The sequence below is a fragment of the Alnus glutinosa genome, chromosome 3 (assembly GCF_958979055.1).
Source record: "Alnus glutinosa chromosome 3, dhAlnGlut1.1, whole genome shotgun sequence".
NCBI classification, from domain to species: Eukaryota; Viridiplantae; Streptophyta; class Magnoliopsida; order Fagales; family Betulaceae; genus Alnus; species Alnus glutinosa.
The window spans coordinates 7,146,414-7,162,243 of record NC_084888.1 but is presented as its reverse complement, the minus strand read 5'-3'; the positions used below and the strand labels follow the sequence as shown (position 1 = coordinate 7,162,243).

General features: G+C 36.1%; 2 protein-coding genes and 1 non-coding gene across 5 annotated transcripts; 1 reads left to right on the top strand and 2 right to left on the bottom strand.

The window, feature by feature from the left end:
• Positions 1-1,411: 1,411 nt before the first annotated feature.
• Positions 1,412-1,483, top strand: TRNAM-CAU (transfer RNA methionine (anticodon CAU)). The gene has a single exon. It is a non-coding gene; the product is annotated as a tRNA-Met (tRNA).
• Positions 1,484-1,609: 126 nt separating this feature from the next.
• LOC133863706 (putative glucose-6-phosphate 1-epimerase) lies at positions 1,610-5,548 on the bottom strand. Its single transcript, XM_062299761.1, has 8 exons — positions 4,352-5,548; positions 4,179-4,253; positions 4,005-4,061; positions 3,762-3,925; positions 3,087-3,221; positions 2,746-2,848; positions 2,158-2,257; positions 1,610-2,037 (listed from the first exon to the last, which is right to left on the bottom strand). Exons 1-8 carry the CDS (start codon positions 4,463-4,465, stop codon positions 1,844-1,846), a joined length of 942 nt encoding a protein of 313 aa, XP_062155745.1. The 5' UTR covers positions 4,466-5,548; the 3' UTR covers positions 1,610-1,843.
• A 3,081-nt stretch (positions 5,549-8,629) lies between these two features.
• LOC133863098 (common plant regulatory factor 1) lies at positions 8,630-15,578 on the bottom strand. 3 transcript variants are annotated; one of them, XM_062299090.1, is made up of 13 exons: positions 15,319-15,578; positions 13,010-13,148; positions 12,729-12,791; positions 12,496-12,591; positions 12,293-12,373; positions 11,794-11,835; positions 11,471-11,631; positions 11,275-11,323; positions 11,073-11,130; positions 9,880-10,121; positions 9,596-9,673; positions 9,376-9,501; positions 8,630-9,261 (listed from the first exon to the last, which is right to left on the bottom strand). In XM_062299090.1, exons 2-13 carry the CDS (start codon positions 13,070-13,072, stop codon positions 9,022-9,024), a joined length of 1,299 nt encoding a protein of 432 aa, XP_062155074.1. In that variant the 5' UTR covers positions 13,073-13,148; positions 15,319-15,578; the 3' UTR covers positions 8,630-9,021. The 3 variants fall into 3 exon arrangements, with proteins under 3 accessions (XP_062155074.1, XP_062155075.1, XP_062155076.1); XM_062299091.1 differs by having other exon boundaries at positions 11,471-11,628; positions 15,319-15,577; XM_062299092.1 differs by lacking the exon at positions 15,319-15,578 and having other exon boundaries at positions 12,889-13,027.
• Positions 15,579-15,830: the final 252 nt, after the last annotated feature.

Below are 15,830 nucleotides of genomic sequence, written 5' to 3'. Positions count from 1 at the left end.
AAAAAATAAATTTACCCCCTTACCTTTGCATTACATGGCTTAGGAACTTAAATAGGAAGGGCCTTTTTAGTCTTTTTTCCAAACATTTGGTTGCCCTACCTTTTTTGGTTTTCCCCCAAGCTCGCAAGCCGTCGTTCTCACAAATCTGAAATCACAAATTCACAATCTCACTTCTCGCTCGACGCTCACGGACTCATGAGTCACGGCTTCTCGTTCGGCTTTCGGTCACTTCGCCGGCTCACTCTTCTCCTTCGCCACTCACCGACTCGTCGCCTACCTGGTAACCGACTTTGTTCTTAGCTCTCAGTTGTTCATTCTTCTTCTTCTTAGTTCTTCATTCTTCTTCATCTTTCTCTGTTTCTCTACAGGTTTGACATTTTCGAAGTAGAAACTAGAACCCAGCAGGCTTGAAAGCTTTGTTTATATGCTTTCAAGTTTCAAGCTTAGGTCTTGAGGTTGGTCAGGGAATTTGTTTTCATTTTTATCCCCCTTGTTCATAAGCAAAACAAAATCACAGTTGATGTATTTATTATTCAAGTTTGTATTTAATTTGTTAATTGGATAGGAAGGAGATGCTTCCAATTTCTTGTTAATCTAATGGTCTTTAGATTAGAGAGATGGTGAATGAGAGATTTCACGTTCAATCATGGCTGTGTGAGTTTTCTTTACATTTATATATAAAAAATAGTGTCAATTGGATTAATCACTTCAGCATCAGTTGCTGATAAAAGCTTGTTAGTGAAGGAGTGGTGTTCGGGTTTAGGAAAGGGTTTTGGGAAAGGGTGAGGCTTGATAAAAGCTTGTTAATTTTTTTTTTTTTTTTAAAAAAAAAAATATACCACCCGGACCGGATACCCGGGGAAAACCCGGGGTACCCGGGTCTAGGTGATTAAAACAAAAAACCCGAGGACCCGAAGCCGGTTCCCGGTTTTTACTCAATACCCGAGAACCCGCTCCGGATTTACACCCCTACTTGCCGTTGCCGACGACCATTTCTTACGACATTCTTCTACCATATTATAGTGAGACTTGACTGATTTCTCGAATTTTCTTGTAGCCAAATGGTACGTGTTGTCATTTAAAATTGGACCTTTTTTTTTTTTTTAACTAGTAATAAATAATAATTTATTAGACAACCAATCAAAATTCAAATACTAGTGCGTGACAAAGCGATGGAAACAATTACTTTCATAATCAACGGGACTAGTAAACCACACAATGAGGGTAAGACTTGTCCACCCTTCCCAAATCCAAATCCCTCTTTCCACGGTTTAAATTATGGCCTTCACCCTCTAAACACTTTAAATCTAACAAAATCAACATAGGGGGCAAAATAAGTTAAGGAAAAGATAATTATCAGCCTTGCAGAGAATATAGTATAAATATTTTTTCTTTTATAAATTACTCAACAATCAGAGTGGCGCAGCGGAAGCGTGGTGGGCCCATAACCCACAGGTCCCAGGATCGAAACCTGGCTCTGATAATAATAGAGTAGCTTCCCCCGCCAAATTTTTTTTTTCCCTCGTGTTTCGAAGCATTTGTTTGACCAAAAAGTTAATCCTTTATAACAAGGAACAAGATAATAAAGATACTGATTATACCCAGAAAAGAAAGAAAAATAAATGAGAAGTGAATTAAAAAAACAATTCTTTTCCACCTTCCTTGGGCAGCCATAGAATTAAAACATAGGCTGTTCTGATGATCCTTGTAGTACATCTTAACGTTTGACTCTTTTTACAACTTGAGCCATTATATATATAACATTAACTATGGTGTTCCTACGGGGAGGTAGTGAAAAAGAACTAAAGAAGACAAAGCTCATTGTTTGTCTTCTTCAAATTTCCTAAAGATTGAGGTGCTCACTGCAGAAACTGGAAGGCACAACCGAGAGTTGCAACCGCCCTGTCCACTCCTCGCCTGGCTTCAAAGTGACGGGTTTCTCGATTGCTGCCCCATCAACACAAACCATCTGTTTGTATTCCTCATCACCAATGTCTGCCATTGATTTTGATTTCTTCTCCCAAGGATTCCAAACCACTGTAGTAGAAAATGAAGACCATAAACTGTTATATTGGTAGAAAATAGCTACCAGGAATTTTATTTCCTTTTATTGTATGTGATGGTTATACTTGTTCATATGTATGGCAGGCAGCTTACCGGCATCCGGAAGTCCGTCCTTTCTTATTACGTACGTCCGCTTTTTTTCATGGTCAAGGACTGCGATTACATTAGGAGAACTAAGATAAACTCGATCCAGCTGCCAGGAAGAAAAAAACAGAAGAAAACATGGACTCTTTAATTGTCATCCCTCTGTTTGCACCCAAAAAAAAGCAGCAGTAATTAAATGCAAGATTAAAAGCCAAGTAAAGTAGAGGCTCAGTGACATGATAAAATACTGCTTCAATGTTATTCTTATGAAATAACTGCAATTGAAAAAGTTTGATTTTTTAGAGTCTAAACTATACAAATAAGACCGTTTCTTCGGAAAATTTATGCCATTAGAATCTCAATATCAACCAAGATGTTTCCTCCCCATATCAGTCTTGAGAAATGCAGCTATCATTCTGTTGTCAATTTCTAATTTCTTTAGCAGAAAACTTTAACTTGTCAATGAAAGTTTCATAGAAAAATAATAATAACATCTTGATACAATCTAGTAAAAAAATTTTACACCATTCTCTATATCTCGAGTCTCCTGCTAAATAACTCTAATGTTTTTGTTACAAATAACAGTCGAGAACTTACCTCGGATTCAAAAGTTATAGCATCTCCTTGTTCTGTAAAACGTTCTCTTCGGCAAAGATTGTCTAGGTAGTCAAGTGTCTCCAGCCCTTCTATTCTTACTTCACTGTGGCACAATTGATGTTCATATAAGTGCAAATCGCACACCCAGAATAGACATGTACATAATTACAGCAGCCGAGAACTATAACTTGTGTGCCTTTACTAGTTGATAGATACAATTCAGAAGAGATAAGTAAATTTGTCATTTTATTTCCTTTTTTTAAAGAATGTGTTTCTGCCTTGTAATATCTGATTTTCGATTTTTAAGTATGTTTTAAAGTTCACAAGATAATACTCCATACCTTATGTCAGAAACCGACAAGTATGTGTGATAGGCAAATGAGAAACTAAACGGCTTGCCATTGACGTTCCTAACTCGTGATGTCAGTGTCAGATCTCCGTCTGTTGCAAGAGACACCCTAAGACGTAACTCAAAGCTGGAAAGGAATAGAAAAAAAATAAAATAAAATTATGTTAGCAAAACATCATCCTTTGAAACACAAATAAAGATAGGTCAGCATAGGCTGTCATATGCTCAGGAAAGGATTCATCAATGCAAGTTTGTCAACATATCATGTTACCCAGGAAAAACAACGAAATCTAGAATCCAATCAGCTAAAGCAACCTAAAGAGGATTAAGGTTCTAATCTAATTATCATTACAATTGTTTATTTCAAGCCAATTAGAATTTTTGAACTTCCTGTATACACAATTCCAATATTCTAACAACAATAAGAAAATAAATTTCATTTTGTTTTTGGGCAAACCAGTAGAGTCTCAATTTCAACAATAACTAAGATCATAATCATGCACACCAACAAAGACCTCGTACTTCATCCACTATATTTTCTATCTACAACAAAATCAATGGTGTAAAACTTAATCAACAAAAACATAAAGAGTTACTTCAAACTGAAAGTGCTATATATCATACTTGATGGTGGTTTCCACTGATAAAACAGGAGCCAAGCTCATACCTATTGGGCCAGCACTTTAGGTCTTCTTCCGATGGTTTAAGTAGTAGGTCAATGAAGGATTTCACATTGGAATCATTTGGGAGGAGAGGTTGAGGATTATCATCAATTGCCCAAATCTTGTTCCTTGCAAATCCATGTTGTTCTAGTGACCCACAGTTTCCAAACTTCAAAAGCATTAATATTTGATGCATCAGTAAGAAATTTTCGAAAGTCATGCATGTAAACAAGAATGATTAGAAGTACCTGAGGGAAACAAATGGGTATTCCTCCACGCATTGCTTTTGGAGGCTTGAAAATGGCCTGCATTTTGATAAAATACAGATAAATAAATCATCTTTGCATCTCTAGCAGAGGTAATACATGGAGCATAAAACAAACACAGGATAACCATAAGACGATAGATTTAGACAGCCACACCTTACTACTAGTGAATAGGAGTTCTTCCCCATGCTCATTTCTCCAAGAAGTTACCTGTCCTCCATGCAAGCTAACCTATATCATCAAAAGAGAAATAATTCAAATCTCTAACCCATTAATTAACTACAATTATACACAAACTATATGTGCTATATACAGTAAGAATTTCTCACCCGTGCCAAAGCCCCTTGTGGGTTCCGAAGAACAACCTGATCGATCCCATTCCAGTCCTTTGTTATTTCAGTTGCTGCCCTATAATCCCATACCGCTGCAGAATGCTGCCCCATTTTGAAAAACAAGCAAAAAAATGCTCAATCTCCCTCTCCAACTATAATTTGAGCAACTCCTAAGGACTTCTAAGATCAAATTGAAACTCTCCGAACAGAAAGAACACTGAGGCTAGTTAAAAAAGAAACAGAGTCACACTGAGAGCTGAAAATCTGAACTTCACCCAACGCCTATCTGGTGATAGTTTCGTGATCTCGTGGCTTAAAGCAAAACCCAACTACCAATTTAACTTTCTTGTCTCTCAGATCTAAACAACTGAAACCCCCCACCCCCAGATGCTAACATCGAAGAAAATGCTATTGAAACCTAAAATCCAAGTACAGGAACTCCAAAGGTGGAACATTTGGCAACTGAATAGATAAACGGCATTGATCCAAAAAAAGAAAAGAAACCGTCCAGCACCTAAATTTCATAAAGAAATCCCCGGAAGGAAGTCATATAATACTAAAAACAATACAATAAAATTTACTTTAAACCTTAACTTTTAGGAAGATTTTTTTCCCCAATGTTCAAAATTTTCTACTAAAACAAAATCCAATTTCAAAAACCCATCCAGCAAAAACAAAAAGTGAATCTCAAAATCTGTCGAAAAGTGTATCTGTAATTACTTCAACTACCTAAAAAGTCCAAGTTCTAAGAAAACCCACTAAATTTAAAAACCCAGACCAAGCAAACCTCTAAAGTTTAGAAATTTCAAAAGTAAGACCTTAAACCAAGCATCCCATTTGAATTAAATTGTTCAAATCTGATAGGAAAGCAATGCCCATTCTAAACTACATGAATGTCCAAGTTTTCTGCAGTGTTCAAGCAACAACTTTTCCAGAAATGTTTAAAATCTGTGTTTGGTATCTGAAATTAGTATTTAAAGGAACCAAAAACAAAATTTAAAAAAATGAAGGGTCAGGACAAGGAGGCAAAATTGTTGGAGCATGAGAAACGAGTGAAAAAAAAGAGAGGAAAAATCATATAATATGACAAACAGCACAAAACAGTTTTGTTTTTCTCCTGCAGATTACAGTTACAAAGATCTAGGACGTGGAGATACGAGGAGGACATGAAAGCTGCACAAACGGTCAAAATTTGAAGCAGGGATTTTCAGATTAAGACAACTTTTATTATTTTTTAAAGGCTTCTTAGAAAGGGGAGCCATCCGCTGGATGTCACCCATGACACCCAACATTTGTTTTTTTTTTTTTTTTTTTTTTTATTTATTTTTTTAATAAGGACGCCACTCAGCTTGACAAGTTACCATTAAAGTGAATTGAAGATTTCGTTAATTCATATAGTAAACATTTTTTTTTTCTACTCGATACAGTAAACATTATTAGCACTAAATTGATAAGTGTATAAATATTTTTCATTTTAAAAGAGATAAATGTCTTATTAAAGTATGATAATATAATTAAATTTAATCATTTTATCAACACTTTAATATTTTTCTTCACGTGTGGGTTCAAACCCTCTTCTAATAAAGGAGTCCCGACATGTAAAATATTTAATGAAAATATAAGTAAATAACGAAATCAAGGCTCGAACTTTAAACTTTTAGTTATGATATCAAATTAAATAATATAAGACAATATAAACAGATTGATCATCAGGTACCACCTTCAAAATTCAATCTTTCATAACACACTCTCCACTAAATTAATATTTAGGTGAGGGATAGGTCCTATGAAAATGTATTTGGGATTTATTTAATTTGATGAGAAATGCGCGCGCGTATATATATATATAAACTTCACTTTATCCTTTTAAATTTTTATCGTTTATATAATTTTTTTCACAAAGTTTAAAAACTCTTAATTTAATGTATCCAACTTTTTATTTTTTGTAATCTCACCTCTCTATTAGGGTTTTGAGTTAAATTAAACGGTCAAAAAATAAAATAACTTTCATATCCTTATAAATTTTATGAAATTACAAAATTAACCTCAAATTAATTTTTTTCAAAAAAAAAATAAAAAAATACAAAGGTATTTTTGATAATTTTCATGTTTTCCGTGAAGTCTTTTGAAATTGTAAAAGATTAAAAGAGTTTGATTTCAATTCTCAAGTCTTGGTCAATGCATACGAGCACTTGCTAGAAATAACGTGGAAGTATTTTGAAATTGTAAAAGATTAAAAGAGATTGATTTCAATTCTCAAGTCTTGGTCAATGCACATGAGCACCAGCTAGAAATCACGTGGATTAGCGGTTAGGAGGACGGAAGGGAATGGGCCTCTATGGTTTAGGTCCGACATCATGCGGCCAGCCTTGGACTTTGTGTGGACCGACCGGTTAGCTACTTCCTTTCTTAATTTGACATGTGTCACTGCATTCATGGATTAAGATTTTTTAAATTATTCATTCAAATTTAAGAAAATTCGAACCGAATAAACAGTTGGACAACTTAATTTTTATTTAGTCAAATAAATATCATAACTGATTTCTCATAATTACATGCACAAATTCTCTTAAATTCAGGCAAATACCTTGAAAAGATCTTGATCTATATTCACGCTCACCCAATTTGATTTCTCGTTTGGCTTGGCTTTCTCTTAAGTGAAAAATCATAGGGGATTTTCCTCTAAATAAAAAAAACTATTAAAATTACTTCAAGTTAAAATAAAATAAAAAAAATCACTAGAATTCTTTTTCAAACAATGAAGCTTCGTTGATTTCTTTGGATGAGAGAGGAAGTAGATTCAATTTTGTGTGCATTTGTGACGCCTGCACCCCTAGAGGAATATAATTCTTTAAGGAAGGGGTCAGCACAAAATAGTCTTTTCTCCTACTTTTCCTACATTTCTAGTCTAATTTATACGTGCGGCGAATTTTTTTTTTTTTTTTTTTTTTTTTTTTTTTTTTGACTTCCACGATGGCGGTCCGTACGATCAAATCTTTGGGCAAGTGAATCATCACAAAGATTATGGTCGGGCTTTGTGTAGTCACAAAGATTATCCTTTGTTATCTCTATCTTTTAATTGCAAAACATGAAAAAAGCTAGGCCATACTTAATAGATATGATAGAAGATAAATAGAAGATAAATAATTTTAAATAGGGAAAAAAAAATAAATGTAAAATTAATCTATGTTGTTTATCGAATTTACAAATAACTTTATGTGATATAAAATGGATATAGAAATTTCTAAAGTATGTAAAAAAAACCAATTGACTCTTTAAAGACAAATTTTGTTCATTGAATTAACAAATTATATTATTTTGACACGTTACAACTAATAAAATTATAGCATGTGTCTTATTTAAGTCAGCATCACAATAATATAATTTGTTAATTCAGTGGATGTAATTTGACTGTGTAGCATAGTTTAGGAACTTTTGAGTTTATTTTGATACTAAATAAAGCTAATTGCAAATCAGGTAGACTACATAGGCTAATTTTGCATTTTTTTTTTCTTTCAAGAATTATGGACCTATTTATGTTAAGGTAGCTTGAGGCATTTTTTTTAAACCTTCCAAAAAATAAAGGACAATCTTGATAACCTAATCCTAATTAGACTCCATATATGATACATGGACTTTTTTCTTACCTTTATATTTCTCACGTTGGTAGCTTCCCATGCAACCCATGTTTCTTACGTCCATGGGAGTCCGTAACAATCCTGCCCCCCTTAAAACACCCTTGTCCTCAAGGGTGAAGTCAAATATGGCTTGCTCAAATACCACTTTTTACGTGCTTGGATAAACAGTAGGCCTCCATGGTAGGGTAATTCCTGGAACCGTAGGCCTCCTAATCGAACGATAAATGTTTGAAAAAAATTATATTTATAAGCTCGATCTCCTTTTATTAATAAATGTAGGGTGCCTTAATATATGCTTACAAAAAATAATAAACGATCTCTTTCTTTTTATTCTCTTATTATTTCATCAGTGAAAGCAAGTTACACACACAACTGATCATGCCTCTTAATTGGGCAGGCCTGCCTAGAGGCTGACCCAAAAATGAAAGGAAATCTGCCCAAATATCAAATGTCAAAGGGGAAAAAAGGAGGATAAAATAGGATGAATGGAAGTCGTACTTCATAATATATCTATTTTTTTTTTTAAATTTTCCAATTGCCTAACAGGAACAAAAGAAACATCTTGGTCTTTTTTCAACAATTTGTGATCATGATGCTAAGCATGCCATAGTTGTTGAGTTCTACAAAACGTCGGCCATTTGAAGTTAATAGATAATACCATAAAAGACATCCAGACCTTGTCAAATCACATACCATGACAGGCCGAAATCAGTATCAAGTAAAAATTGCACAAGCAGATACATACGATATGTTCACACGCCTTGATCCCCACAGCTAAATATCTCTAACTCTTCAATGTACATTACCTTCAGTGGCTATCCACGCACTCTTAATGCTGACAACACATCAATCAGTTCAGACATGAAAAGACTAACTTACAAGTAATAATTAGTGTCTGCATTTTCACATGTACAAATCCTATTCACCTGTTTGTTTCATTCTTCTGCTTTTACTGTTAGCAGCAATTCTGGACTTGTAATATTGCCAAAACCACATGATTAGAAAACTGCAGCGATGCTGGTTCCTTGACTAGCCAGCAGCCACAGCATCAGCCCTGGGACTCGCATCTAAGAGTTGATGCAGCTTGGCACCAGAGTTTGAGTTGTTCTCGTACATGTCACTCTTTTCCTCGATGCTCCTATCAATGGGACCCGAATTATTAACTCTTGACATTAGGTTTTCTGTACTAACAGGTACCCCTCTCTTGTCGTCAATGCTGTTCAAACTACTCTCTACTGTCTGTCCTAGTTTTGCATTTTTCAGTTTCTCCTGTATGTTGAAATCAATTTATAAGTTAAAAGAGCAGGAGTAACAAACTCAGGAAACACTAATCCATTGCTGATGCAAACAAGGAAATTATAGAGGTGGCACGTGGATATATACCATTAAGGTTGCATTTTCTAGCCTCAGTTTCTCTGAGTTTTCTGTCAATCTTTCTAATTCAGATTTTATTGCCACATTCTCCGCATTCAAGGATTCGACTTTATGTGCAAGTTCTTCAGTTTCAGCCTGCATGGAGTTTGCAAAGCATTACATCAAATAAAAAGGTGGTTCAGACCAACAATATGAGACTTAATTTATTAAAGAACACACATGTCTATACCTGCTTTCTCAACCTGGACCTTCTAGCGGATTCTCGATTAGACTGTTTCCTCCTCTCTCGTTTTACCTCCCTTTCATTCTGAGCAATATAACAAACCATCACCAGACTTTACAATCAGTTAGGCAAAGGTTTAGGCAATGCTTTATTATCCAAATACAAAGCAGTAACTTCTTGGAAAAGCAAAATGATTCAAAATTTTGAAAAAGTGAAGCATATCCTGGAAAAATATGGGAGGCAAGGAATCTGAAAAATTAAAAACCACAATTCTCAGACAATAACTGTACCCATGTTTCAGGAGGCAATACTGCACAGGGCTGTGGGACACTATTAGTTGTTGTCTTGGTATTCATATTAGGAGTGTTCCTGTGCTCCAATGCTGTTGTCATGCCAGGAGAAACAACAGTTCCAACCAAATTTCCAGCAGCACTAGCAGGAGTAACAGTTGCACCCAAGGGCTTATCAGGAGCTGAATTTACCTCCTTAGCAGAAACTGAACTGGCCTGTGCCTCAGTCTTGCCATCACTGCCTGTTCATATACAGATCGAGTAAACAGAAATATCATCAAACATGAATTCAATTCAACAGCTCAGTAACTTCTTTACCACAGACAGTTTTCTACAACCACTCATTTGCATATACATGACACTGATCTCTGGGTACGTCATATCACTATTTCATTAATATGTTCATAAACCAGTAATTAAGAAAAGAGAGTATAGAATACCAAATGGAACCATAAGAACATGTAAAGAGGAATTCTTAAACTGGTCATTTGTCATTGATCTATATCATTCTGGTGTTAGGACCCGATACATTAGTAGTAGAGCCTGATCTTTTCAATGTTGAAAAGGGATTACAGCCGACAAGAGAAATATACAGGTGATAATACTATTAGCCAGAAGAAAACAGACTGGTTACTCTAATACTACTTGCAAGATTGCAATCCATCAGCAACGAAGCGGTACCTCTGTTACTACTTGCTTTCCCTAAATTATATTTCCTAAAATCACCCACCAGCACTCAGATCAGGTTAATAACCACCCAATGTCTCAGTCCCTCCCTACCCCTATCACTGTCAACTTCTTTTGCATGCCAGAATCATCCAACATGTCACTGCATTTTTGCTCCTAGGTACCATTAAGCAGAGCAGGTTCTTAACAAACCCTAAAGGGCAATTCTAGTGCAGTATGAGAGGCAATGCAGTCATTGCATCAATTGATACATTGCCACCTACTGCCTTCTAGCGTAATGTACTTGTCCATTCCTAGGTGAGGTCCTTGTGGGTGTGGAACTTTTGGGAATAAGAGATTCTTCTAATGCTTGTCACTGTATACCTCTCACTGTATACATGGCATGTACTAGTCACTGTACACGGGCACATGCCATGAATACAGTGAGAGGTATCCTACACTACTCAATACCGGGCCAACTCTATTGTTCATCAAGATTTAAGACTTGGTGAAGAAAAGAGTAATACCAGCGGCACCAGCAGTTGGTGTTTCCTCACGGCTTCTTTTCCTTCTGGTTTGATTTGCCTGAACATAACACAGGTGAAGACCACAGTTAAAATCTAAAATGTTCTCCTTCACTATGTATGTATGTACAAGAATCAAATCAACAGACAGAAAGTGCAAAAGAGTTGCAAGAAAACAGTTAAAAAGAAAAGTATAAATCCTCACCCTGGCAGTATTCCCGCTACTTCCATCACTGGAACCTTCAGTCTCCAGACTGTTCACGTCGCCAAAGAAACTAAGTTAGCCTAGCCGCAAGAGGTCTAGTAGGAAGACTAATGCAAGTGGGACATCTACATGGAACCAGATTCTAAAGAAAATACAGGTCAGCATATTGCAGAGACGAGAAAAAGATTCAACAAACCTCTGTGACAGCCTATGCTCAGCCTCACCCTCAGCAATCTCAGCAGTACCATTGCCTATTGACATTGCAAGCCCATCAAACTCTTTCAATTTTTTCATTAAACCTCGATCTGTATTTCCCGATTTTGTAGGTGTTTCTATGCCCAAAGGAGTCACAGCCTGCTTCATTGCACCATAATTAAATCCCAAATTAATTAAGGGGCACCTATTGCCTTTCCCCTCTCATTATATTTCTTCTTCTTCTTTTTGTGCGTCATTTAACAGCAGAAAGCAATAAAACTACAAGAATTTGAAAGAAAGCCATAGAACCAAAGCTTCACTTACAGCGGGTGATAATGGAATCCCTTGACCATGAGGATGTGATCCCTAGTTTATAAAAAATAAAAATCCATAAGTACATGAGAAAGCTTTTCTCACTTGTGTGTAATATTTGTAAGTTTTATTATACAAGAAGAAGGGGGAGGGAGCAGTTAGAACTATTGATTAGGAGTTACAACTACCGAAAAACAGTTGGAAACTCTGCTTAATTCAAGTCACCTAGACAAAGCAGTAAGAACCAATTAGAATGTCTGCCAAGTACGAGTAATTATTTTCATTATTCTAAGATAACGCATAGCAGATAGCTACCCAGCCAGGCCATATTTCCAAATAGAACTTTCATATTGCATGCCACCAGGGAGGGCTATAACAGTCCACAAACTCAAATCTTGGAGACTGAAAAAGACATCCAGTTATCCTCCAAAGGTGCCAAGGCAGAGGGAATTCGTAATAATTGTTAAGAATGTTAGATTCTAAGCGAAAAATAGCCGGAATGTAGACTTACAAGAGGAACTCCAGGATGTGCATAAACGCCTCCATGTGGGTAAATTGCCGCATAAGGCGTCCCATAAGGTGGCATCATAGGCTGGAAGAATAAAAAAGTTAACAAAACATCCTAGCATGATGTTCACAATTCGTTCCATAGCCATTAGAATGATTAATGCAAGTCATACAGAAACTTTCTATTGCCTTGATGCTGGTCAATACCTGTGCTGGGCCCCACATGTATGGGTGAGGAGCATGACCTGAACCGACTGTGGAGTTGTAATATGGTGGAAGAGCAACTCTGGGGCCATAATATGCCTGAATATGAATGGATTAGCTTGAATTAATATTACCATTTCTTGCAAGAAATTATGTAATGAACCTTTTATTAAATAAACATGTTCTAACAATTGCTTTGCAAGAAAGGAGATCAAGTGCAGTATAAAATAGATAACCTGCATGGCCGCCCAATCAGGATAGACTTGAATATTGGTCTGATTGGTCTGATTAGTCCGATCCTGTAAATACAGAAGGATTGGTGATTACTCATACATGGAACTTCAGAAGTAAGATCCAAAGAAATGAAAGAATAGATGTATCTGCATATATAACTACCTGATTTTATTTTTTCTATCAAAGGTTACAAAAAACATGAAAATAGACAAGAATTGGTCTTTTTACTGAATCACAAACATTTCAGTTTTAACAACATAAACAGTGTCGCTTCTCAGCTTACTGGTGTTGCTGGTGAAGATGATTTTTCGGGCTTAGAAGACTTCCCCTCTTCATTGTTTCCCATGACAAGCACTTTGAAAATCTTGATTTGAATTATGTAACAAAATCCTTCACCTTCCTCTGATTTATAACTCACACGACTGCATTAATAGTAATCATGTCAGACTGTGACCGGGAAGAAAAATTCCCAAGGTACCGGATGAACAATACAATAAAATTGGAATTTATAATTTTATATAGAACTGACATATTGATCTAAACCATTCATGTTAAACTTTCACAACGCATAATATCGTCATTGAACATCAAACACAAGAACTGTGACATACTAATGCAATAAATGATAACCTTAAGCTACTGCTCCCAATTAAAAGTAGAAATAGCCAACCCAGAAGCAACATTATGACTTAAGAGGATGCCACCACATTGACATGCTAATACACTAATAAATTACAGGCTACTACTACCCTGTATTGCCCAGCCAAAGCAAGGGTCGACCTGATATGGATAAACCCTAGTTTTCATCATTTTGCTTTCAGCAGCCGCTTTGCACTTGACATACCAAAACTTCAACCACTGCATCAGGCAGTGGCCACTATATGACTTCAAAATTTAGGTTAATTGTCAGACTTAGCAGTGGAAGCATAAATTTCAGTAAATTAAGTTCACCTGTCTGAGCTTTCTTTATGCAACCATGGTGTTTGAGGCATAAATAGATGGAACTTTTTTTTACCAGCCTGTTTAAGCCTACTTTTCACCTAAAATTTAAACAAGCTCTCTACAAGAAGGTTACGCATGAGGCCATAAGCTAAAGTATTTAAATTGAAACCCTCTTTCAGAAAGCATTAGAATAAAACTCAACTTGACACAGATATTCCATAAGTTCCACAAAAACAACAACAATACCAAACCAACCTTCTGAATTTGTGATTTCAAAAAATAAAATAAAATCTGAAGTTGTTAATACGACTCAAGTAAAGGAAACAGGGTGACATGTATGATAAATTCCTGACACACTGAATGCTACCAAAAATAAGATCAATTAGCGCCCCTGTACAATATAGTAAACCCACAGACAGAAATTTCACAACAATAGCAAGGGAAACATAGGATCCAAACTTTGCATTCGCTACAAAAATTTTAGACAGTTATCACAAAGTCATAGATGTCACTTTTTCATCAATAAAAAAAAAAAAAAAAAAAATCATCCTTAGGAGGTTAAAAAAAAAAATTCCTAGCATGAATTAGATGTCATATATGACGAGGGATTTCGTGAGTTTCCCATACTACAATATAGATGGAATAAAAGATCGCTATGCCCACAAGTTACTTTCACTAGTAAGCAAAATTAAAAAGATCATCTACTAAAGTAAATAAATAAACAAACAAATAAATGATTGAAGTGAGGAAAATATAGAGGGAAAAACCTAAAAGTTCAACGCCACGGAAAAGGCAGTAAGGTAGAGGGTCATTATCGTCCTTTTACCACCGCACTCGATAACAAGAAACTTAAGAAAGCGACGGACACAAGCAGTGGATTACCACCAAATACCAAATATATCTCAACAGGATATTCAAGGACGCTCCGAAGAACCAAAAAACTAACAATCGGGGGAGCTATATGACAATAATACCCGCGTGCACAAATATGAAAGGAAAATGTGAAAATATGAAACTTTAAACTCGTTTCAGATAAACATCTGAAAGTTTTGTACGTAATACTTTCACAGGCTTCGATCGTAATAAGACTTCGTTTTCCATTTCATCCATTTTCTCTCTCTCTCTCTCTCTCCTTTTTTTTTTTTTAAATAAAAAAATAAAAATAAAAAATTAACCCCAACCAATCTCTACCATCTCTCAAACGACTAGTGGGATTGCATGAAAAGGAACATATGCAATTCAAAAGGAAACTAAAACCATTAAAGAAAGTAAATTACCACACGCGTAGGTACGGAAATTCAAAGTTTCAGCAGAAACGCAGACGAATAGTAGAGATCTATCTAAGTTTTAACTCTAACCCGTTGTTTGGTTGCTGGGAAAATGAACGACAAGAAAAGACAAAGGAACGTTAGAGTTCGCTGTCGGAAAACGAAAATCTCAACCGAACTAAACATAATAATTCTATACATCCAATAACTCACTATAGAAACCAGAAAAAATCAATTTTTTTTCAATTCCCTACGGTACCTAAAACTTCACTTCCATCCAACTTCTCAGCAACCAAACAGAGCCTCGATTAAAAGAAATTCACAATCAAATTTTCATTCTCCAACACTATAACTCAACAAATCAAACGAAAAATTCACATACCTTCAACTCTCGAATCCCAAATCTCCACCTCGTGACATCCCAAAGCCAAACAGTGTAAGGAATTTCGAAAACAGAAAAATGACTCTCAGAGCTTCAACTACCCCCAATGGCAAAGACGTAAATATGACGAAAGGTGTTGACCCCCTAGTTTCTCACCCTCCGCATTTTGACTCGGCTTTCTCTCTCTAAAACCAGAGAAAAAGAGTTTGGGCTTTCACAGAGGATGAAGAAATAAACAAATGGTGGCGAAGAGGAAGTAGGAGGAGGAGGAGGGGTTAAAGGAGCGCCAAGGCAACGTCCACGTCACCATACACGTGTCGTATTAGTGAGGAGATGTATACGTACACAGTAGATACGGGGATGCTATGGTGGTCGTTGAGCTGGCTCTCGAGAATCGCGCTGGCCATTTATTTATTCCGACGTCACCTAGGCCGCACACGTGCCAATCCAGCACTGGACATACGCGTCCTTTGAGGTTGGGGTCCAACGAATTCCACCCGTCATGTGGCTTA

Excerpts from the sequence above, each read along its gene's own strand:
- LOC133863098 (XM_062299090.1), bottom strand. The coding sequence starts at position 13,072 with ATGGGAAACAATGAAGAGGGGAAGTCTTCTAAGCCCGAAAAATCATCT. Across the intron at positions 11,632-11,793 it reads GGATTCCATTATCACCCGCT|CAGGCTGTGACTCCTTTGGG; the intron begins GTAAGTGAAGCT and ends GGTGCAATGAAG. Across the intron at positions 10,122-11,072 it reads ACCAACTGCTGGTGCCGCTG|GCAGTGATGGCAAGACTGAG; the intron begins GTATTACTCTTT and ends GTATATGAACAG.
- LOC133863706 (XM_062299761.1), bottom strand. The coding sequence starts at position 4,465 with ATGGGGCAGCATTCTGCAGCGGTATGGGATTATAGGGCAGCAACTGAA. Across the intron at positions 4,062-4,178 it reads TCCTATTCACTAGTAGTAAG|GCCATTTTCAAGCCTCCAAA; the intron begins GTGTGGCTGTCT and ends ATCAAAATGCAG. Across the intron at positions 3,222-3,761 it reads CTAAAGTGCTGGCCCAATAG|CTTTGAGTTACGTCTTAGGG; the intron begins GTATGAGCTTGG and ends ATTCCTTTCCAG.